Here is a 24,664-nt window from a genome sequence, read left to right as displayed (position 1 = left end):
ACCTCTGTATTTATGAACAAACCCATGCAAAAGCAGTGATATATTAGATATTGGTATAATTTTTTAATTAATTGGGTTTGCATAGGCTTTTTCTGATTCTCTCTGGCATGCTGTATCACCATATCTAAAATATTTCCCCAAATACTCAAAGGTATGGAACATGTGGACATTCAAAAGAATAGTCTGACATGTTGGAAAATACACTTAGGCTACTTGTTTTTGAGCCAAGAGTTAGATGTGAAAGTCAATACCACTCACGTCTGTAAGATAAATATAAAGCTACAGCCAGCAGACTATTAGCTTAACATAAAGTCTGGACGCAGAGTAAAACCGCTAACATGAGAGATAATGTGTTCATTAGTGAGCTTTAGAGCTAATGGTAGACATATTTAGTTACTTTCGGACAGAGCCAGGCTAGCTCTTTTCAGCTACTTCCTGTCTTTATGTTAGGTTAAGCTAGGCTAATCAGCTGCTGGCTGTAGCTTTATATTTTGCGTACAAATATAAGAGTGGTATCGATCTTCTCATCTAACTCTCAACAAGAACGCATTCCCAAAATTTCACACTATTCCTTTAACCATAGACTGGCAATTTTCTTTAAAAGGATAGGAAGTGCCATTCTGGTTGTATTTCTGACCTCCTTCTTTGCTCCCGTGCTGCACAGATGGCATCGTGTAGCTATAAGTGTAGAGAAGAAGAGTGTCACCATCATCGTGGACTGTAAGAAGAAGGTGACCAGGCCCCTTGGCAGAAGCGACCAGGCCGTCATCAACACAGAAGGCATTACTGTCTTTGGCACCAGAATCTTGGATGAGGAAGTCTTTGAGGTAAGGGGGCCACAATGAATCCTTATTCTCCTGGATTAAGCTAGCTGCGTTGTAACGACTATGATGTGAATGGGTTTAAAGTAATGGGAATGGGAAATGCACTTATTTGCCTTTTCTGTCGAGAATTAGGTAAGAAAATGGATGCCACAGTCAGATATGAAGGTGGTACCAATCGTCTCCTCTAAATGTCAGCAAGAAAGGGAATAAGTGTGCTTTCCAAAAATCATTTAACTATCCCTTAAATGCCCTCCTTGGTTGTATCAGTGCAGAGGACTTAAGTATGATTTATGTCAATGGCTAAATTATCGTTTATTGTTATCTTCTTGCTTTTTCGGAAAGATATAATATAATTAACCTGTGTGGTAAGAGTCTGCCTCAAGATGTCTTCATCATCTCCACAGGAGTGTCTTTCACAAATATAATGCAGACATTCACCACTAAATTGAAGTGTTTATGTTTTAAGGGAGTTTGGAAAGCTCACCTAGATGCCAGAGATTTCTCGATTCTGGATAAGTATAGATGTACTAGGATGTAATAGAAAGCACATTGTGAATCTGACTCTCAATGAATCTCATTTACCATTGTGAAAAGGGGCAATTTAAGTGTCTAATACTTTAAGTCCAAACGCTTTAAGGCCGGACATTTTTATTTGTCTTTCATTAACTTGTGCATACAGTAATGGTGAATTTTATTGGCCAGAACAACAATATTGGCTTTGTGTACTGGAGTCATGGGCAATGTCTGTGGAAAGGTAACTTGCACAATGTGTTGTTCAAAGTGCTTTCTTTTTTGGTTTGGATTTGTCTGAATAGTTGACTTATTAAAAGAAGGATTGAGGTATTATAGGATTCAATTGTTCATATTGGACAGTGTGTTATTTGAAATGCATGGATTTTGCCACTATTTGGGAGAGGATTTTTTTATATTATTCCCTCAATAGCTGTGACTATCATAGCTCAGAATCAGAATTAGTGTATGGTTCCTGAGCTGGCGATTATGCAATGGAGGCACTACCAGGTTTAGCACAGGTAGCTGTGAGCTGAGTGGAAAATGTGAGCTGAATGCTTGCTCTGAAGACAATAGCCTCTCTTTGATGTCTGCATGTGGAATGCTTGCTAAGTAGAACAGCCTGCAAAATGTTTGCCTCCAGGTCAGAGATGACGTTCCACAGAGGAGCCACTAGAAAATGGGATCCCACCCTTCTTCAGTGATAGGTTTTTGGCAAGCAGATCACATTGCTGGATTTTGCTGTTAAAAGTACAGACAAGTTTAGGCCATGATAAGAAGAGTCAATTTACAGCAATATGTTGTACATTTGACATGTACTATAATATTAAAGTACAATGGGCACAACCATAGCAAATTGCTGAGTGAAAGCCACAGTGATTAGAGTTGGGATTGTAGTTAAGGTAATTGAGAGTTAAGTGGAGAGGCTAAAAGTAGCTTAGTACTTTCACCAAGCCTTTTCTATTTTAAATGCTGATTTAAGACCGTCCATTTGGCTTTTGTGAGTGCTCTTTGTTTGAACATATATTACATTTAATGTTGTTGAATTAGAGAGTAATTTGTTTTGTTTACTTTTAAACAATCTGGAGAAAAGAAAATATTTCCTTTTGTTCCCAGAGTTGAGTTTTTTTTGCACGCCCCAAGGTGGTTTTAATCAGTGTATCACACAATAGCAATGTTGTGGTGGCCTAGCTAGAAATGCAGTCATATCTTAAACTATAATTATTTTCACTTCAAGTTTGATAACCAATCCGATTGCAAACTGGCTACTTGTCGACACACTGCACTGCTAATAATGGCAATAAATCTTACAGGCCACACGCGTTTTGACTATTTACTCTATTCTATACATAAAACCAGGTTTGTAAAGTAGATGTAAGCCATGTGTTTGGGTCGGATTTGTTGCTTATGGGATTATACTTTGGCATCCATTCTACAGCTGTTATAGGTATAGGCCTACTACAATGAGCACATTGGAGGCTGTGGAAACTTTTGGAACTCTGCTGTCTGCACTATCTTCTGTGGATAAAGAAAATGTGAAAATTTGAAACGTCTCCACAATCAGGTTATTGAGTCCAGTTCTTCCAAGGTCTTGTAAAGTATTTATGTTTAAATCCTATATAACTTCTAGATACGTGCTAAATGATGGATTCATTTAAACAGTGATTCTTAGAATTCCTATCCAGCTTCATTGTTTGGATGTTAGGTAGGAATGTCCCGATCAGCTTTTTTGCCCCCTGATCCGATCCCATTTTCTAAATATTGAATATATCTGATATTGCTAAATATTGCTGATACCGAATCCGAAATTTGTATTTGCTCAGATAATAGAGCTGCACACCGTTTTTTTCTTTACAAAAATAGCTAAGTAAACACAGTAACTAAAATATGTCTTAAATTTAACTTTTCTCTCAACACCAAAACAGTTCTCTTTAGGATCCCACCACCAACCAAAGAATAAACAGTAGCCTATCAAGTTTTCCACTGGACAACGAAAACTAAACTTAGTGACACCTCTTGCGTTTAATAGTGAATCTTTGATTTTCGTCTTGTGTTTACCGATATTGGCTCCAGGGAATACCAGGCTGAAAGCGTGGTTTCCTGGTGGAATCAGGATGGGGGATCACTACAAGCTGATGTACATGATCGGAGTAAGGTAAACGGGATGAATGACGATCCCCTATAAGTAAAAAAAAAAAAAAGCCCAAATCGGCTCCCCGATACTGTGATTGGGACCAGGACATCCCTAATGTTAGGTAATAAAGCTCTGCTGTGTATTGTGTAATGAGATACAACATGTCACTTTAGAGGTTTTTGTATGTGTGTTTTTGAACGGTGGAGAGAGCCAGGCTAGCGGTTTCCCCCTGCTTCCAGTTTTTTTGCTAAGCTAGGCTAACCGAATCCTGACTCCACTTCCACACTTAACACAAAGACATTTTTTACATGTCATTTAGCTGATGCTTTTATCCAAAGCGACTTCCAATTAGCTAGGCCTAAGTGCTGTCAACCTTGAAGGTGCAAACTCCGGACAGCAATAATTTCTTTACAATTAATTTAGCATTCATTTATCATTTCCCAGAGGATGGCTCCCAATGGTTTAATTGAACCCTGACATTTGTCAGGTCAAAAATGTCCCTTGACCAAAACTTTGGTCCATTATATAACATATCTTAAGATTTCCATAACATTTTATAAATTTGCTGTTGTTATTCATGATGCCCAGGGCAAATCCTAATGTGTTTTATGATCATCTGACATGTTCTCATGGATCCCACTGTAGCTATAGGAAAAGATGGAAGCCCATTCCTTAAAAAAATAAAAAAATAAAAACCCTGACCATTTCCAGCCCTAACTTAAGCATTAAAGGTATCAACTTCATATATCATACCCATCTCAAGACTCTTACCTAAAGTTACCTTGGTAAATGGATCCAACATTTACTGGAGTTTGTCTCTCATCTCATGATCTAAAGACTTAGAGATTTACAGTTATGAGAAAATATCTAAAACCTACCAGATTAAGAAATTGTGGCTAACCAAGCTTGAACTTTGGAGCCATTCCTTAGTGTAATTGCTGAGCTTGGCTGTGACAATTCTAACTCTAAAACTGCTTTTGAGCTGTGAGCACATGGCTACCTTACTGATACTAGATTGCATAAGCAGGTGTCAAAGTTGGAAGCACAGGGGAGAGTGAAGGCTTGGGGAAAATATGATCAGTGTGTGCTTAGTCTTGGCTCAGATTACACAGCTGTTTAAAAGATATGCTCACTGACCGGGCCTCCAAATGCCTTTTTTCCCCCTTTCTTCTGCTTTTTCTTCTTTAAAATAAAAGCTGCACGGTATTTGAATCATCTCTCATTTTTATGCAAATCCATTCTTCAGACTTTATAGGATAGGGTGGGATTCTTTGCTTGTGCCGTATGTCTGAGTGTGTGTGTGTGTGTGTGTGTGTGTGTGTGTGTATGTGTGTAAGGAGGCAAAGCTAGTTTGTTTATATGTCTGTCATTACTGCATAGTAGATTGTTCCCAAACGCTGTCCCTCAAGCAGGACAGTCTTTGGCAGTGGCATCTAACAAGGCTCTGATGGGCTCTAAGCCTTAAAGTGAATCATTGTTTATGGTTGAGTTGGCAGGAAGAGAAACGGTCCGACTGTTTCTCATCTGCCTCAGTCACTTTTCACCCTCCAGTACTCGTCACAAAATGTTTTGGTTAGGGTTGTGTAATAGGAATATAGTAATTAATTTATATTTGAATGAGTGTAACTGAGAAAGATCATCAGTCACTGATATTTTCAACATGTGTATCTGACCTCCTTGTGCTGTAACCCTCACTAACTGGTCCCAGCACAGCCAGGAAATAATGGACCCAAGGTGCTTCTTAAAAAACCTTTGCTGATGGAAAGGAGCATAGTGAGGAAAAAAAAAACTGAGGGAGAGAAGTGACGGCAGAAGGGTAGGCAGACAAGCAAGCAGATGGTTCAAACAGTGCAACAGTTTTTTGAGCTACTGGCAGATGAAATGTTTTAATATTCGAAGGGTGCAAGACATTATGCCTCCAGTGCTTGAAAAGAAACTTTATCCTTGCACTGACCACAACGGCTGGGAGGAATAAGGAGAGTATTATACATTTTCCTCTTCTCTGCTTCTTGGTTAATTGTTGTTGTACAGTTTTGAAATTCCATCTGTCTATTTGTTCTTTCCAGATGTGCTCCCCTCCTGGAGATTGGAAAAGTAGAATTTTTAGATGATAAAATAAAGATAATACAGAAGTAAGTTATGCTACAAGAGATGCTGCACATTTGCACGATATGCATTTTAAAAGCAGAAACATCTGCCAGAGACCTTTTATTTGAGCAGCTGTATTCTGCATTGCCTCTGAGCTGGCCACATCTGGCTGATGATGGTTCAGTGTGGCAGGCTGGTTACAGTGACACCCTTAAAGGTTCCGTTTTAACTATTTCTTTGAAACTGTAGAAAGTAGTTCCAGTGAAAGGTTTTTACTAGAGGTGTGACGAAATCTCGTCCCCATGAGATTTCGCGAGATTAAACGTGACGAGATTAAACGTGACGAGATTAAACGTGACGAGATTTCTCGCCGAGGTAAAAAGTATCTCCCAATATCAGTACACAAGTGCAGACCAGCAGCCTTGAAATTAGCATAGAAAATCCCCCGCCCATTCTATTTGTATTTTCGTATTTGCTCCGCCCTCTAACGGGCTTCTTCTTCTTTATTTCTCTCTGTCTACTGTACAATGAAACATTCAAGTACAAAACAACTGGTCTCAAATACTGCCAGAAAACACTTAGTTATGTTGTAACTTTGGTTCTCTGAGTGAAGAAACTATCTCTCCACCATACATATGGAATAAGCAACGGTGTAACTGTTGGTTATACAGGAGAGAAGCCAGTCATTTGAGTTTGTGGCAACACCTTTCAGTGCTCATATTCATTTTGTGACTTTCAATTGAATGGATGAATGAATTCTATTTTTCTTATTTCTTCATTGAAGTTTTCTGTAAAATAGTGTTAAAATCTCGTCTCGTCTCAAGAACTGGGTGTCTCGTCCCACCCCTAGTTTTTACAGCAAGGTCTGTGGATTATCCCGAGTTGGGACATTATTTCTGGAAAAGCAAATATATACACCTTTAATGCCATTTTAAATCTCAAATTAAGTTGCAGTAGTAAGTAGTATTGTCCTTCATTTATCACATTTTTTACCCAGATAAAATCCTGGTGCCATGTAGGGATGCTGTTAAATAGTAGAAAGTCTGTAAAATAAAAATTGATCACTCGAAACGTATAATTTGTGATCACAGCACCCTTTTTCATTTGTGTTTTAGTGGGTCAGACTGCAGTTGCTGGCATATTTCCAAATGTGTGTTCCAGGTGCATTATGACCTGCTGCACCTGGCCACAGACAACCTTTCAACCACCTAATTACATACTTAAATGTTGTTCTGTAGGCATTAGTGAAAACTACGTATCATTTTTAAATAGTGTAGAGTAGGGCTGCAAAGTGGGATTATTTTGTTATTGATTAATCTACTAGTTACTTTCTCAATTAATTGTTTTGTGTATAAAATGTCAGAAAATTGTCCCAAGCCCAGGATGATGTCTTCAGATGTTTTGTTTTGTCCAATCACCAGTTCAAAACCCAAATATATTCAATTTGCAATAATCTAAAAGAGAACAGAGAATAAACAGTTGCATAATACTTTTTTTTCCAATTGATTAATCTACTTATTGTCTTATTTATTAAATTTAGGCTATTGCATTCACAGATTGTCCTGATTTTAATGTGCTTTTATGTGCACTTTAGGTACAAGCACAGATATGGGAATTTATTCAGGGGACTGCAGATATGTCCCTGAAATATTTACCAAATGTAAAACTATTGCTGCATTTTATAAGCCTCTCAGGCAGCATTTCGTCACAGGATTTGTACTGCTTTAAGTCATACATGGGTGAGGGGACATGTGTAAGAACCATGATTAAAGTAGGAGCATGGATGGTTTTAGGTTTTGCCAACCCCAGCCAAAGAGACAGGATTTGAGTGCAGTTTGAGAAGATGGTCTGCCTTGTAAGGCCTTAGGGGGGGAAAAGCCAACATTGAGGTTGGTATACTTCCAGAAATGACACTCTACTGTTGATAAAGTTTATAAATCAAGTATGGTCTCATAATTGTGGCATCAAACACAAACTACATCTTTGTTTATGCCTTCAAATTAGTCCCACAAATGAAATGCAAATGGGAAAACACTCATGCCTTCTGTCATATCTGATCTGGCTCCAGCGAGAGCTATCTGCATCTAATCAAAGTTGTGCCTTGATTTTTTAGGTCAGTCATGTGCTTTATGAGTAGGGATGGGGATCTTTTCGAGACTGCTTAACGATCCGAGTCTTTATCGATACCATTATCGATATTTTTCTGTTATTTGGTGGAAAGACGAGACAACAAATTCTTAATCATAACAGAACTATTATTGCTTTTATTACAGTCTGTGACTGTTTGATTTCTTCTGTCTCTGTAGCTGATTAAGCAGCCTACAGAGCGTGCTCTTGGTAGCTAGTCCGACTATGTTTTCAATGATTTGCGGTGGGTAGGCTAGTCTTTACCTATGGTCTTGGTACACACACACTGTGCTCGTAAATAATTTTTCCGGTTTGCGCATGTATCTATTTTTAGACATAACGTTTAATGATCCACTAGTCTCGATAGCAGTATCGATAAGCTTGGACCTTATTGATTTTCGGGTTGAGAAATTTGGAACCGGGTCCTAATAGAAGACCCATCCCTATTTATGAGGTAATGTGTGCTCATAATCAGATGTCAACTACTCATTTGCCCCCCCCCCCCCCAAACACACACACACACACACACACACACACAACAATATACAACAACAATATAATGCCAAGGACAGATTTCATGGTCTGCTAAGGGCTTGTAATACCGTTCACTGTTAGGCAATCATCCATCTGCCAGTTATTTTCCTTAAATTACTTGTGTTCCTTGTGGGTGTGGGCTGTGTTGGGAGGAATACTCTTCACAGCCAAGGTCACCTAGCCCAGGGAGAATCCAGTGGTGTGTGTTCGCTGTTTTACATTTCTTAGCTTAAAATCAGATGTGAAATGTGTATGCTTGAGGAAAAACCAGTGTTGTCTATTTCCAATACAAAAAAACAGTCATTCTTTGAAAATGGTTTGCTTACATATATGAAATATAGATGAGAGGAGGGATTCAAGGATGATTCAAGTCTCTTCTCTTGTCTTTGACCAGTCAGTCTCATCCGTGCTTTGATGTACTTTTTTCCAAATAGTTGTTGTTACAGTGTGCGATGAAGGTTAACATGTGTTTGAGGAGTGTTGTATTTACACCCACATGCACATTCTTACCAAACCCATTAATCGATCGATTGTAGTGTAGCCTAGACGGATGATTTAGCCCATTGTGTCTGTGCCAGCTCTGAGCAGAGCCAGGGCATTGCTGTATATCATTCCTGGAATTCTGAGAAGGAACCTCAACTCTCATGCCAGGGAGGTGTGCAAGACAACCCAGACAGTAACATTAACAAAAGCACTGAGATGCAGACAAAGGAGACACACAGGGTAAAAGAAGAGAGGGGGAACAGTGAGGGAGAAGCCAATCAGGGCGTATGGGAGTTACTGAATCATTGACTGGCTTTATAAATGGACCAAGTGTGTGTGGTCCCTTGACAAGCCCCATATGACGTTTTTGTACTCACAGATCTTCACCACATATTTGTTTACTTGTTGTAGTAAATACATTCTTGATATGTACCTTTTTATTTTCTTACTAAATATACGTATCAGGAAGACATGCAGACATGAAGAGGCAGTTTGGCAAGATCTCTGTCTGCCTCTTCATGTTTACGTCTTCCTGATAGAAACCGTTTGTTTTTAACTGTCCTCTCTGTTTCTGGCTTTGACTTTGGATCCATTTGGGGATTAACAAGGGCAGTATGCAGTGTCATTGTAGTTTTAGTTGAATAGGAGGTTCAAAAGGTGCAGGGTGAACTCTTGTGAGCAGGGTTTCTTATTTTTCCCCACTGTGTGTAGGTTCAATAAACACACATTTACCACACTCAGTTAAACACATTCACACCCGGAAGCTGCCCAGTACAACCATAGTTTGATCTGTTGGCCACAGTTGGGCATTAAATGTCTTGAGAGGTGAGAGCCGTTTGCACTCTCCCCACCCAGATTTATGCTGTAGTCTGGGGATGAAACTGACGACATTTAGCTTTTCAATTAAGTGTCTGTGGATGTGAAGGAAGACAAACCATTTAAATTCAATGTACGGTACTTCTTTGTCTTTTAGAATTATTGTGCATTTTTACAATTCTAATTCAAATTTCTGAAATTCTTCTTCTGGATAGCTTTCAGCTACAAACATGATACAGAAAAGGGTTGACATATGCAGATCGTGAGTGTTACTGTTACTCAGCACACATGCATTAGTCCTAGGGGTGTGGATCTTCACTGGTCTCACGATTCAATTCGATTATCCTGTCAACAATTTGAATCGATTCAACATCCCAATGCATCACGATGCGTCACCCCCTCAATATTATTATATATTGCTACACATGGTTTTCATCAACAAATTCAAGCAGTCAGATATGAACGCCCCTTTTTATTTTATCTTCTCTTAAAAAAGACACTTCCTGAATATAGTGGAGTTTGAACACAGCAGACAACAGATAAAGGCAGAAACAAAACAAAAAGCAGCGACCAGAAAATCAACAAGTAACATCAGTAGGCAATAATTGGTTATGGTCTGTCACTGCATCGATGCAGAATCGTTCAGGTCCATATCGCAATGTATCGATGCAAAGATTAATTTTAACACCTCTAATTAGTCCATATGTAAAATTGTTTATATCTTTTGGTTGTTGTTTGGGTTGTTTAATACCCTGTTGAGATATACTGGTCACGTGTGATGGAAGCACGGGGCGGTGAATATCTAATGTGTTCCAGAGGTCTAAGCTTGTACAGATGTGGCCTCCTGTAATTTAATGCAATCTGCATGTATGTGCTTCCTCTTTAGGGGCCACCCTGATTGCAGCCTTCTTTCAACTTTACACAGCATTTAGGTTATTTTCCTTATTTATTTGTTCTTTTTGTTACTTACTCCGGGTGGATTCAGAAAAAAGGTCAGCTAAGGTGCCCCCTGTTGATGGGTATAGATAACATTTTCCACATCAGTGGCATAGCAGTTCCTGGTTTAAAAAAATCCTTAGGAGACGATCATGGAAAAAAGGGCCTTTGGCTGATGAGCGGGAATCTAATTTCCTTTGCCAAAAGCTCATGAAAAACAGACGGCCTCAGATAAGTACAGACCTAGGTCATTTATCTGCTGTGTAAGGGGACTTGCCGTCCCTAATGGACGAGTGGGGGGACTATACAATAGTTCTTTTGAAAATCTTACAGACTCCCCTAAAGCCTTGATTTATTCCATAAATATATATGTAATTAATAGTCAAGAGACTACTGCCTTTGGTACTGGGCAACATCTGCCTTGTTGTTTTATTGTCACATTTTATTATCACCACATGACTGCAAAGCTGAGGCAATCAAGCAAGGAGGAATAGGTGTAAACTTCATCGACATGGTTTCTATTTATATTAATGAAGGAAAATTAAATGGACAATGTGAGTGGTCTCTGGTGTGGTTTTGGGTCAGGCTTCAGGAAAGTCACATTCATTTTCTGAACATACAATGTTAGCTGATTGGCAGTTGGAGCACTTTCAAGGCTTGGATGGGCATGACATTCAAGTTGAATTTTGAGTATAATAAATTAACAACTGTCAGAAAATACCTGCTTCTTTGATCAAAAAGTTTAAAAGCAAACCTTGTGTACAGTACATACAATTACAAGTAGAGTGGTCAACTACAATTTACAATGAGCATTTCCAATCATATCACAGTTCCTGTTGGCTACAACTCTTATTCGTGCCTCTGACTAGCGTCTCCTCCTCAATAGCTGGCTAAGGCTCCTCCGTATTGTAGTATTTGGAGCCATTATCCAAACCACACTGGAAACTAAGTTGAAATAAATAAAATTGATTGCCATAACATAAACTGCAGTAGTTTTATGTTAGAGACACTGAGGATAAGAGAAAACTCGGACATGGGAATTTACATTGGGGGAAGCCTATGGAATTTGTTGACATGGCTTCTGCTGACATGCTGCTTTTCTTCTTTTTCTCTTCTTCCAGGGTGACATCCAGCAACTGCTGATAGTGGCAGACCCCAGGGCAGCCTATGACTACTGTGAACACTACAGCCCTGACTGTGAAACCCCCAACCACCACGACACCCCCCAGGCTCAGCAACCTGAGGACGAGGTCAGTATCTGGAGGGGGGGAAGAAGGCAGGCTGGGCGAGATGGATTTAGGAGAAGAGATCAGGTGGGGAAGTAGTTGTCCGGAGGGAGGTAAGAAGGAAAAGAGAGTTGGGAGAGAGGAGGGGGGAGGTAGGGAGGGAGGAATCGTTAGCGAAGAAAGGAAGGAGGGAAACATAATGGGAGAAAAAATGGGAGCTGGAGTTTGAGAATTAGTAAGGATGATAACAGGAATTCCACTAAAATTCTACCGCCGTTGTTGCGAAGAGATGCGCTGTCAACGTTTGTGGTGAGCTACTGACTGGAGAACGTCGTAGCCCTGTATGCTTTACAAACATTGATGTATAAGATACTTTTCCCCTTTTTTCAGTGCCCACTAACCCAGATAAATCACCAGTTCCACACCCCCTGGAGAACACTAATGTAGGGGGCACTATCATGGCAGAGAAATAAATAAAACCTAATTTTCTTCTTTTTGAAACACTACCTACTAACCTGATAAATACATGAGTGAAAACAAACAACAAATATCTACAGATTTTTTAAATTTTTTGTTGTTGCAAAAATTAAACTTCAGTTTGACTTTAAAAAGAAGGTTGGGATGGTTTGGTGGATGATAAAATACAAACTGGATGCTTTAAGGCACAGAGGGAATGATTCTGGGTTGGACTCTCAGCCTACTGGTTATTTGAGATACACCAGTTAAACACATCACCCTCAACTCCCCCAATTTTTCCCTAAACACTTACGTAACATAAACAATGGTCTGTGACTAAGCAGTCTGCCAGAAATGCACAAAAAGCGCAAAACATTACTCTGCAAATGATGTGATATTAAAATATTTTTACAAACATTCCTCCAGGCAAAAGTACTTTGACAGAGACAGACTTGTATGAGTTTCTATGTCAACTCTAATATGTCTCTTTCTTTAGTCTGTGTTTTACTGGTGGAAACATGCTGACATACAGTATCAAAATACATTGTTGAGTTTGAACTCATATTCTCAAATTCAAATTGTATTGCCACTGGCTCCAAAGCATCATTTGTTGCAGCCTCTTCAGCCAAATATCTTAATTGAAATACAATGCTTAGTGTCAGGGCCTCATTTTTCTTTTTTCATCTTCATTTTTTGTTATTTTGCTAGTTCAAGCCTTTTTGTCGGCTGACATTTTCCTTCAGTATTTCACTAAATAACTGATGAGCTCACACTGGAAACTTTTCCTTTTTCCCTGCCACGGAGTCTGAGCCCACTTTGGAGTGGCCCTGTGAGTTATATCACTAACGAGTTCTGCAGCCTCTGCCCAGACTCCCAGGGAAATTTAAGCTTTTCCTTCCCCAGCTATCCAGTACCTGGAAAAGTAGACTTTAGATCCCTGGTTCAAGAAGAAAATCAGGAGCCGGTTCTCTATTTGAAAATATTGGCTGTACAGTGGGTATTGTGTCCCGGAAAATATTGCTTCATCATCAAATTACTCTTCAGTGCCAAGACAAGGAGCTTGTCAATTCTAAATAGACAGCAGGGAGCAGTTTGGTTTCAAGAACGTTGTAAATCTGGTTTATTTATTGTTGGTTTCTGTACAGTTATAACAGGAATCTTTTTCCTACATTCCACATCAGTATTTTAAAGAATTCATTTTCTCTTGCACAACTGAAAAATATTTTCTTTCACAGCTCACCAGTTTTTTTAAACTTTAAAAAGTGTTTGTGTACATAGCTTTGGCCTTAGCCTCTGATGATGCTCCTTGACCTGAGGCACTCCGCTCTTTCAGTCGTCAGCCACATGTCTGCAGCTGGGTTAAGATAGGAGGAGGGAGTGATGCAGGAGGAGGAAGGGGGAGCTTTTTAAGAGCCCACTTTAGTATTTACGCTTTTCATCCAAGCCTGTGGTGAAGGCCTTCAGCTCAGCCAAGCACTTCAACCCAATAAATCTTTATAAATTCTTCCTTCGTTCTCTATCTTTTTCTATGTTTCTCCCTGACTCTCTCCTTGTCTCCTCTCAGTCAATCTAGTTGGTCTGGCCAAGGCTTCTCTCTTGTGTGACCTCTCTCTCTCTCTCTTGGCCACTGAACGGAGACCAGGCCAACACTGCAGCAGGCCGTGGATCTTGTATTATTTTTATGAGCTTAGCAGTCGTCCAGGGACTAATATTTATCCCTGCGCTGATAGAGCGATGCATATCAGAGGCTGGTCTGTTATCTTAATCTACCTCACCCTTTTTTCACAATGTTTATAGAACTACAAGACGAGGAATCTTAAGTTTATGACAAGGGCTAAATGACTAAATTGCATTCTATTATATTGGTTGTAGGCAGTGTGCCAAGAAATAGCCGTCAACACAAGTGATTTAAAGGAATAGTTTGACATTTTGGGAATACACTTATGTGGTTCTTTGCCAAGTGCTAGATGAGAAGATTGATACCACTCTCATGTCTATATACTGTAGCTAATATGAAACTGGAGCCATGAGATGATTAGCCTAGCTTAGCACAAAGACTGGAAGCAGGGGGAAATAGCTTTCTCTGTAAAAACCGCAACTTGACGTTTTTTACTGATCAGTTTTTTACTGATCAGTTTTTTAGTGAGCTTTAGAGATGCTGGTCGGGCAGGTTATTAGTCTGCCCCTGCTTTCAGTCTGTATGCTAAGTTAAGCTAAGCTAACTGTATCCTGGCTCCATTTTCATAATTAATGGCCGGAGTGGTATTGATCTTCTCATCCAACTCTTGTGAAAAAAGTGAAAAGCCGTATTTCCCCAAATATCAAACTATTATTTTAAAGTAACAAGGAAGCCACTTCAGGTCGAAATAATTCTCAAATGTAAATATGGTTGGATCACATGTTTTTTACAGATGCTGGTTTAACAGTGGTTTTACCCCCTGCTACTGTATTCTGTATGTTCCCTATAATTAACCGACATGCGGTAAGTCAGGACAGGTTTCTGGTTCCTTAATGGTCCCATTAATGAAACCCTGGAGCCATTGTTGGCATACAGAATTAAACAGTAGAGACAGATACGTTTTCATTGGCATCACATTAACCCTCTAACATCCTGTTGGAAGCAAACAAGAATCTCAATTGCTGTTTGCTTAGTTACAGTCATGAAACTTTCAATAGGGTCATGTGACGCTCGGGGGTTTGGGGGTTGGGGGGATTGGGTAGGGAAGCAAGGATTGCTGCTGTCCATATGCAAAAATCTTCAGTTTTCTAATATGGATATGATATTTGTTTTACTACATTTGAACATGTTATTTCCAAAATAGCATGATTACAACATAATATATTGATAATTTAATGGTTTAAACATTTTTTTAAACTGTTGTTTAAAAAATGATAATCTCTTACATGCCATGTAAATAATGTGCAACATGTCTCTGAGATGTTGTGCAGCCTTATTTACATGATTGCCCTAATGAATTGATTGCCCGCCATCCTTTTTTCCTTACAGTACACTAACTATGAATATGGTGAATATGGTGACTACAATGAAGGAGAGTTAACCACTGATGCTCCCCCAACTGAAGGAGCCAAGACTGAGGTAGCACTTACAGTCATATTTATATGGCTGAACAAATAACACATGTACAAGGACTTGATCTCTTTTTGTCAACCTTGTCCACCTCTCTCATTTTCAAACTTCAACTCTCTCTTACCCTCTCTTTCTCTCCCCACACGTCCTGCTTCATAGGCATGTCTTGATGCCAGCCATAAGTTTTACTTGATAATTTAACTGTAGCTTTATTTTGTAGCAAAATATATTCGACACATTTCAAACATATCATGACTATAATAACACTTGCTCCCCAAATGTATAGAGGATAATCATATCACCCTTACATTCACATATGTGCATTAACAAAATCTCTTGAAGATGACCTGAAATAGAATTTACCCATCTCAGATATGTAATGCTATGTGTGCTGTTCTTGCCTGATTTTAGACAAATGTGGGTGGAGACTACTACACGGGTGAGTATGACTACACCACAGTGGATGGAAATCAGCCTGAAACCCCCACTAAGACTGCTGGACAAGGCCAGGTAACTTTTTTAAATATGTGTATTTTTCACAACCTCATTTGGGATTCTAATGTAGAATTATTTGTATTCTTGACTTGATCTGTGAAATCGGAAAGGTTCGGACCACCATCATGGTGGAAAAGCTTCAGTGCGTCACTGACTTTTATCATCCATCCATCCAATTAACATCCAGACTCCTATTTATATAATTACCGGTTTAAAATGAAATTTCATTAAATCTGCTTGGGTATCACAAACAACAAAAATTATTTTATGATCGTCTTTAGAGGTTGAAACCCAACAAGGCCTCGCTAAGATCAAACTGCTCACTCTACTCCTTGATTTCCATGAGAAACTGACTCCATCAAACAGAGTCTGGATAAGGGCTGTAGCAGGAAAGCCTTGTCATTTAATGAACCGTAACCAATGGAAAATCAGTAGACAGACGCATCTCCTATGTTTCTGCCATATCCTGAATTTGGTAGATCCTGTCTTAATTTGTGCTAAACCATCACATAAAACACAACATAATGAGGAACATTTGGGGATTGAACTAACACAATACGGCTGTGTGCTCCGCCAGCCAAATGTCTGTCGATTGCATTGTGATGTACCTTGAGGTGGATAATGCAGCTTCACTCAGCTTGAGACATTCATTTAAAATTTAAAATGACAGGCCAGAGGGCTAACCATGGAAACTAAACATATGCTGTCCCATGTTGGAACACTTGTCTGATTACTGAGGACTGTGACACACTGGCCAACTTTTAGACAATGTCACAGGGTCATATTGCCCATAGACTTAACACAACATACAAAATACTATTGGTGGATGCTTTCAATATAAGCATGTTGCGGTTTTGTGTTGTCAGTGGATGGCTGAAGCCCTGAACCTGGCAATTCTACTGCTATGCCTTACAGTTATTTTGCATTATATAGCATTTTGCATTTTGCATTGGGTGTCTCTTTTATTACTGCTTAAAGTGATGGTTCGGAGTAATTTCACCCTAGGCTGCTTTGCACCTTGACCTTGAGCCAAACAACCCCCCATAAGCTTTTTTCCCTTGTTATAACGTTGGTCGAGTTAGCGTTATCAGCTGGTTAGCTTAGTGCAGGCGCTAATAGATCCACGTTTGTATCTCGTAAATTACCCCACTAATAATGCCCGCAATGATACCAAACTTCTACAGTAGTACAAATAGTTTATGTACTTATAAAACGAGGCATTAGAAAGTTTGTAACTACACCAGAAGTATATTTAAATAACACTTGCCTGATGGAAACTCCTCTTGGCTGCTACCGCGTTATCCCAGATCCCGCGAGACCACGCACAGAGCACAACATCTATTGCTTTTAAACTACAGCCGGGATATATACAACTGTGTGGCATCTTGTCCTATCGCCTCACGCTGCAGTAGCTGCTTCTGCTGTTCACTCGCTTCTTGATTCTTCTTTACCAGTAGTCTCTTCCGGCAATAGATGTTGTGCTCTGTTGTGATCTTGCGGTAGCAGCCGAGAGGAGTTTCCATCAGGCAAGTGTTATTTAAATATACTTCTGGTGTAGTTACAAACTTTCTAATGCCTTGTTTTATAAGTACAGAAACTTTTTGTACTACTGTAGAAGTTTGGTATCATTCCGGGCATTATTAGTGGGGTAATTTACGAGATACAAACGTGGATCCATTAAGCGCCTGCACTAAGCTAACCAGCTGATAACGCTAACTCGACCAACGTTATAACAAGGGAAAAAAGCTTATGGGGGGTTGTTTGGCTCGAGGTCAAAGTGCAAAGCAGCCTAGGGTGAAATTACTCTGAACCATCACTTTAAGTCTCAGATAGATTTAGCTATGGATTATGGTTTGTTAGATGCCCTGTTGTGGAATTTACTTTTTGGTAATTATATACAATAAATTCACCCTATAATAAATACAATCAGAGATTTGTTTGCGAGTGATTGTAGGCTACAGTATACAGAAATAGACTGGTGAATTAAAAGCTGAGGGTTTTAGCCGTGTGTATGAAAAAAAAGATTGAAATGGTACCTAACATGGAAGCACTCTTACAGAACATTTAACCTCTAATAATTCTGCCTAAGAAATCTTGGACTATAAAAAGATCCCGTGAAATGAGTTCTTGCAGTGTGCTCAAATGCAAGAGATTACACAAGCTGAAAACTGTGCAATAACTTTTAACTAACAAAAGGATGCTTACAAAAGCAAATTAGCATGAGAGGCCTGGATATTTTCTCTAAATTCCCCCTCAAGACGCTGTCAATATTTGATGTCTAATGATGCATTTGAGTGTAACACTAATTGGCATCATTGAAAACAAGCTGAGCGCAGTCTGATTGACAAGACAAAGCTTGTTAACGTTTCTTCAGTGCCTCAGATTCTTAAACATATACAGGTCATGTGTTTTTAACACATATATGGTAATAACAATAGTCCAAAATGATGTGCAATGGCATTTTTTTTCACTGGAAAAACGTAACATTTTCTTAAGGGAGGACCCCTAAACCCCCCGCTAAATATATGCAACTAAGTATTTAACTAACCTAGGGAAAACACTGTATTATACTGTCTAAATTACCTCACTAGTCTGTCATACTGTAATTTAAAGCATGAATATATTTAACAGTATACAGCATTTCTATCCCATATTGTACAATATTTTACTGTTTACTCTTTTTTTAAACATCAATGCGTCAACAGTTTGGGAGATCTCATATTCCTATTGCTTTACAGAGAATCTTGAAGAATGTTTATAGATGTTAATGTTAATAACAGTGCTTGTTGTTTCACATATGTTGCATTTTGGATGCCGTCCCAAACTAGATATATGGATTTGTGCACAACTAAGTTGAAAACTCTTCAGAGGAGTTTCACTTAGTTGGTAGCCAATATTTTTAATGTAGTTTAGTGCTAAATACTAAATGCCTTGACTGTGAATCATGGATCATAAAAAACATGTGAATCATTAAAGCTGTTCACATGGTTTCATTTTACTAACCAAACTTCCATGTTCCCCCCTATCTTACCAACCCCTGCCCCCTCTTTACGATGCCTGGATTGATCCCAGAACTATGAAGGGGAAATAGTGGATGATTACATCACCGGTGTGGAACAGGTCGGGGTGGACCCCACCGTTGCTGTGGAAACCGCTGCCCCAGTGGACACCCAAGAGAAGGTGGATGCTGCCACAGACGTGTATGAGTTTAAGGAATACGACCTAAAGGAATATGACAACAAAGAGATTGTAGAGAAGCCATACGAATATGGTGATTATGGCGATTATGGCCCCACTGACGCCAAGCCTACATCTGCAACATATGAGGACGAGTTTGGTCTTGGTGTTCCAGCAGAGACGGACATCCGAGAGAGCAATGTAAGTGCTGAAGTGGTTAGGAGTGATGGTGGGAGGGGAGAGAAGGACGGAGGTGGTGGTCAGGAATGTGGAAAGATGGAGAAGATGCTGGTGGCTTTTGTTTTGATGAGGTGTTTGCGGTGCCCTTTTTGTTTGTTGTTTCTAATGGTATCGGGTTATAGCGTAGAGCATTCTGCATGCACCAAACACAAATACACTAGCAAGTACAAACACACACCATGTCTATCTTAGTCTCCTGAAGATAAACAGATGTTGACCCAGCTGTCAGCACAGACACGCCCTCCATAACCTTTGGCCTCTGTGACCTTTGCTGTTTATGAAAGACATGCTCCTTCCTGGTTATCACACCAATGGTCTGTTTGGATTACCCGATGAAAAACGAAGTCTTTGCACATATTTATTCACCAAATCCATCAACATCGATATCTAAAACCAGACAGAAATCTCTGCTGAGCCAGTGTCTATCATGGCTTGTTTCCAGCCCCCTTCCTTGCCTCAGGATCCAGATTCTCAGAGGTAGGAAGTGACTTGGTCCCTGTCTGGAAGTTGGCTTGAGATCTGTCTGCCTTGGGTTAATCCGAACCGCTCTATTAGTGCTCTCCGTTCTGCGATCTCAGGACACCACAGCCCTATCCATGATATTCTCAAAGAGTCTCCTCTTCAGGCTAAACTGTACAATCGAGTGGTTTTTGGACACACTGCTGTAGGTGGTTTGTGAATTCTTCTTATGTGAAGTCATTGTATGGATAGTGTCAGGTAACAACCTCTGCATTTGTGCACGGTTGGGGGCTTTTTTGAGTTTCTGGCTTTAAGGAAGCTTAATATATAAGAGTCGGACCAAAGTCTAAATTATAGCTTCTAGCAAAATGATTCTTGAGGTGTATTTTTCCAGCAGGCAGAGAAACAAAATCAGCTTTTTTGCCTTGAGAACTACCTAAATCCATGCAGAACACTTGTCAGCACTTTGCTGAGCCTTTCCTTTAGCAGTTTTGTCGGTATTTTAAGTAACCTCTATAAAAGAGGAGACACCCAACAGGACAGGGCATCTGTTGCTGCCTCAGTTTTTCCATTTTTGGCTTTCAGACCATTGGTGCTCTACCCTCACATGTACATTTCTGGCCTGTTACTGTGTAAAATGCTCACCTGGTCTGTCTTATGTCTGTAGGTGGGAGGAGGTCAAAGCTACCTGGGAGAAAAAGGAGAGAAGGGTGAACCTGCTGTCATTGAGCCAGTAAGTGAAGTATTATGCTGCTGTGTATTAATTCTTATAATAAACCTCACTTTTGTGTACCAAAACAGCTAACATTGAAATGTCGAAAGCCACATTCACTAATTCCTCTAAGGTTAATGTATTAGAAAGAAATGTCTTCAGGCTTTAAGATAATGCAGTATATTTGGCCTGCTATAACTATAGGACGTTTGGTAGTTGCTAAATAGCTAGCCACCAAACATTTTTTTCTTTTATCCTGGAAATGATAGCTAACTTTTCTAACAGTTGCACACACTGATGAAAGATTAAAGTCTTTACTCGTCCTAAATCAGATTAATTGTATATTTGCTTGGGAATATGTTTTCTTTTATCTGTTGTCTTGAACAAATAAAAGAATAGACATCTCTTTAATATCTGGTTAACATCCATATGTTTGTTTTATTTATTTCAGTTTCAATGTAGTTTCAATTTTATTTCCCTAAAGCACTTACAACCAAGACTTCCCTCCTGATAAAATGTAACACATTTTTGGTCATAGACAAAACAACAGCTGTCTACACAAAATGCCAAAGTGCATACGTTCTTTATAGAGCTATCCTATACAATTTACCACTATAGGCTAAACATTGACTAAAATAGAAGCTGCAATTAACGTCTCTCCTCCCATGCCATCTGTACCGCCAGAGGTTCCCATCCAAATCCACACACACGATAGAATAGAACATCAGATAGCTAATGTATTGTTAACGTCTTGAGCTTGTAGCTGTAAGTAAACTCCTCAACCTCAAACCCAAAGCACCCTTTGGCTCTAATGTTACCCCCTTTCTCCATTGCCTGTGGATTTACAGGCTGCCCTGTAATGCTACTGTATCCACTTTTTCCTTTTTCAGGGGATGCTTATAGAAGGACCCCAAGGAGCCCCCGGCCAAGCCGTGAGTATCACATTCTCCCACACTCCTGTCTGCCTTCCACAGATGGAGAACCGCTAAAGAGGGGAAAAAATTCTTTATGGAAAGAGCATCAGCCCTGATCACCAGTGAAGCTTGAGTTGTGGAGAGACAGTCAAAATGTGTATTTGTGCATGAATGTGTGTACATGTGTGTCTTTGTGTGAGAGTGTGCAAGAGAGAGAAAGAAGGGGGGTTGGGGTCTATTTTATATTGAGGCTTATTTCTTTCTAAACCCATGTCTATGCCTCTGTCTTTGTTGGCCTATGCATGTGAAATACTGGATAGACTGACTGTGGTGGGAATGCTGGTTTGCAGCAGTTTGGGATATAATATGCTAAAGTATATGTGTGTCTTTGTGTGTGTGGTCTCAGGGTCTTCCTGGTACCCCAGGATTGCAGGGTCCTCCAGGTCCCCACGGAGATCACGGTGAGAGGGTGAGTAAAGAGTGGCCTCATTTCACAGCTGATTACAGATGTTTCTGAGAAGCTCTGTCACCCATTCTCTACTCACCATAAACATTCAACATTTAACAACTGGTTATATTTTGCTGAAAAATGACATTTGTGCACAAATCAATTTAGGTTTCAGATAAGTAAAAGACATTTTTTTCAAGTTATAATTGACACAAAATGTACTGAAATACTAACTTTAAACTTAGCCATTCATTTTACTTGTGGAATTATGGGAGTCAGCAAGCTGTATATATCACAATAACAATACAAACACCCCTGCATTAGTCTTCTTTATTGGAAAGCTGTGGAATAAAGTCTCAATGCAATGGAATGAATAATACAATTGGACACAGCTTACTGCTGCAGCAGTAGGGGGGATTAGCAAGGAGTGGTGCAGGGAAATGAGATGCCCATAAACTGTCAATGTACCAACAAAGAAAAGTACTGAGAAACAGCTGTGTCGGTATGCTGCAACACTTGTGAGAACCTCAAGGAGTTTGCTTTACAATGTGTAGAAGCCTAAACATTCTCAAACCCTTTTTTCCCAGCGCCGTGGGATTCCACTCATTTATTTGATTGATTGGAAGACACAGCATAAGTGCCTGTCCCCTCCACAAGGCTGGATCTCAGCTTGTTTTTCACAGATGTGATGATTGCCATGCACCCCTCCTTCATCATCCTTTTAGCAAGTATATACTGTCTCTGGAGGTTAACCCTTTAATTGCCAAAAAAAAAAAAACACACCTCCTACAGTATGACCAACAGACATTGTCTGTACAAAAGGCTTATTGTTCCACAGTGTCAAAGTAACCAGAAAATATTTTGTTGGTCTAAAAGTCTCTTTCCCTCCCTTTATTTCCTCCCATGAGAAACAGTCTTGCTGAGGATTGAAGGGTGCATTAAAAGTGACTCGTTTCTGTAGTCTTGTGGTTTTCTGTTGCGCACAGTATTCGTCTGGACTCAACGTTTGATCGGCTCGTTTCTCTCATAATCACCGTCTCCCTCCTCTCCACCCAAACACCACTTTCCCAGGCAATGTGGGAGCGTCATTAACACTAGATGCCGCTATGCTTACTATAACAGCAATGGGTGGAGAGTATACCACCTCTGGGAAAAGGCAGATGGGAACACGTGGCATCAATTTGAGCAGTCTGAGATTGCTGCACATGACAAGCCTGCTAAATAGATCCTTAGTTTCTCTGGAAACACTGGGTCCTGCTTAGTCTTGATCCTTAAGATAAGTTTTTGTCTTTATTAAATCAAAAGCTATCTCCAGTATAATGTAACTGTTTATTTTTACTGTCATCCAGGATGAGCAACCTTTATGCAATTATTTTCCTTTTGAATAGATTGCCATGAAATTTCGTACAGACCCAGATGATGAATTCTGAAGACTTATGTGACCCCTGGACTTTTCAGCTGGAGCCAAATATGCTTTTTCAACTGTCCAAAACTTTTTTTCATGACAAGATTGTCTTAAGCCTCAGCTGTACTTTGAACTGAATGCTAATATAAAATGCTAACACCCTACACTTCACCTTCTTATAAGTTATTAGCATGGGATGAGCATTATAGCCTCGAAGGGCCATGGCTGTGGATTTATAGTCTTGCTATTAAGTTGGTGCTCTCCTGCAGGCAATAGCTCTAGGCCAGCTTAATGAAAATACATTATATGTCTTTGCTCGTGATTGAATCCCCTGCCGTATTCTTCTTGGTAGGATTAGTCAATTATCTATTTGGAATAGTCAACAACAATGCAGATTGTTGCAAAGCACCTTCCCATTGAAATTATTGTTAAAGAAGGCATGTGCTGTGAACAGATCAGTCTCTGCACTGTTGCTGTTGTTTGTTAGTACTGATATAATTTGTTTTCTTCTTTTCAATTTGCTGAGCTCCTCCAGGGGATTATAGAGAAATGGCAAAATAATCATGTTCTGTCATAGGAAAATAAATGGCTTGCTTATTAACCACATAAAACTAATTGTTCCGAGCAACATTACGCACTGATATACAAGTCAACAAATGATGATTTGAATACAATACTTTCAGGATGTGTTTTTTCACAACAATACTGTATAGGTACTTTTGAATAGCATTATTGCAGTAAATGGGTATTTTATATACTTTGGTTCAGCTCCAATTGCATTACACAGTCACAATAAGACACAATATTTTTGTACTTAGAAAAGAACCAACTCTCTCTCCCTCCTCTGATTCTCCAGGGTCCTCCAGGGCGTCCTGGTCTTCCTGGTTCAGACGGTATTCCTGGGCCTCCAGGTACAATTCTGATGCTTCCAGTAAGTACTGCTGCTTTCCACATGTTCACTGGGCTGTCTGTCTTACTTTCCCTCACATACTGTACACCCATCACCAGTAGGCCATAGGATCGCAACCTTAGTTGGGTTACAAATCTCTAACCTTGTAAATGTCAGCCAGTGCAATGGAGTGGAACCAGTGACTGAGGCTTGGCGACACCCGGGTGTGTGTGTGTGTGTGTGTGTGTGTGTGTGTGTGCGTGCGTGTGTACGTGCGTGTGTGCGTGTGTGTGGCATGTTGACGTGTGTGTGTGTGTGTGTGTGTGTGTGTGTATGTGTGTGTGTGTGTGTGTGTGTGTGTGTGTGTGTGTGTGTGTCTGTGTGTGTGTGTGTGTGTGTGTGTGTGTGTGTGCGTGTGTGCGTGCGTGCGTGCGTGCGTGCGTACGTGCGTGTGTGCGTGTGTGTGGCATGTTGACAGCTTTACAGGTTAAACAAAAAAAGGTTTGAATAAACACTCACCAGGGGAGACCATTAGAGATCTCACTCTGTAAAAAAGAGACAAGTCAATTTTTTTTTAATTGTGTTTCTTTTTTGTTTTGTGGTTGACAGTTCCGTGCGGGTGGTGAGTCACACAAGGGACCTGTGGTTTCAGCTCAAGAAGCTCAGGCTCAGGCCATCCTTGCTCAGGCTAGGGTAAGTATGA

At 39.8% G+C, this 24,664-nt stretch overlaps 1 protein-coding gene across 2 annotated transcripts in view; it reads left to right on the top strand.

The window, feature by feature from the left end:
- The window catches only part of LOC116045867 (collagen alpha-1(XI) chain-like), an 87,835-nt gene that overhangs the window by 10,650 nt on the left and 52,521 nt on the right, over nucleotides 1–24,664 (top strand). The window contains exons 4-13 of one of the 2 annotated variants that reach the window (XM_031293811.2): nucleotides 665–827; nucleotides 11,574–11,702; nucleotides 15,142–15,231; nucleotides 15,634–15,732; nucleotides 18,790–19,095; nucleotides 20,261–20,326; nucleotides 21,196–21,237; nucleotides 21,626–21,688; nucleotides 23,929–24,003; nucleotides 24,571–24,654. In XM_031293811.2, coding sequence (XP_031149671.1) covers nucleotides 665–827; nucleotides 11,574–11,702; nucleotides 15,142–15,231; nucleotides 15,634–15,732; nucleotides 18,790–19,095; nucleotides 20,261–20,326; nucleotides 21,196–21,237; nucleotides 21,626–21,688; nucleotides 23,929–24,003; nucleotides 24,571–24,654 — 1,117 coding nt within the window. The remainder of the gene's footprint in view (nucleotides 1–664; nucleotides 828–11,573; nucleotides 11,703–15,141; nucleotides 15,232–15,633; nucleotides 15,733–18,789; nucleotides 19,096–20,260; nucleotides 20,327–21,195; nucleotides 21,238–21,625; nucleotides 21,689–23,928; nucleotides 24,004–24,570; nucleotides 24,655–24,664) is intronic. The other variant, XM_031293812.2, reaches the window with a different exon arrangement.

Source organism: Sander lucioperca, chromosome 9, assembly GCF_008315115.2.
Source record: "Sander lucioperca isolate FBNREF2018 chromosome 9, SLUC_FBN_1.2, whole genome shotgun sequence".
In the NCBI taxonomy this organism is placed as follows: Eukaryota; Metazoa; Chordata; class Actinopteri; order Perciformes; family Percidae; genus Sander; species Sander lucioperca.
The sequence above is the reverse complement of the archived record's forward strand: the minus strand, read 5'-3'. Positions and strand labels throughout refer to the sequence as shown.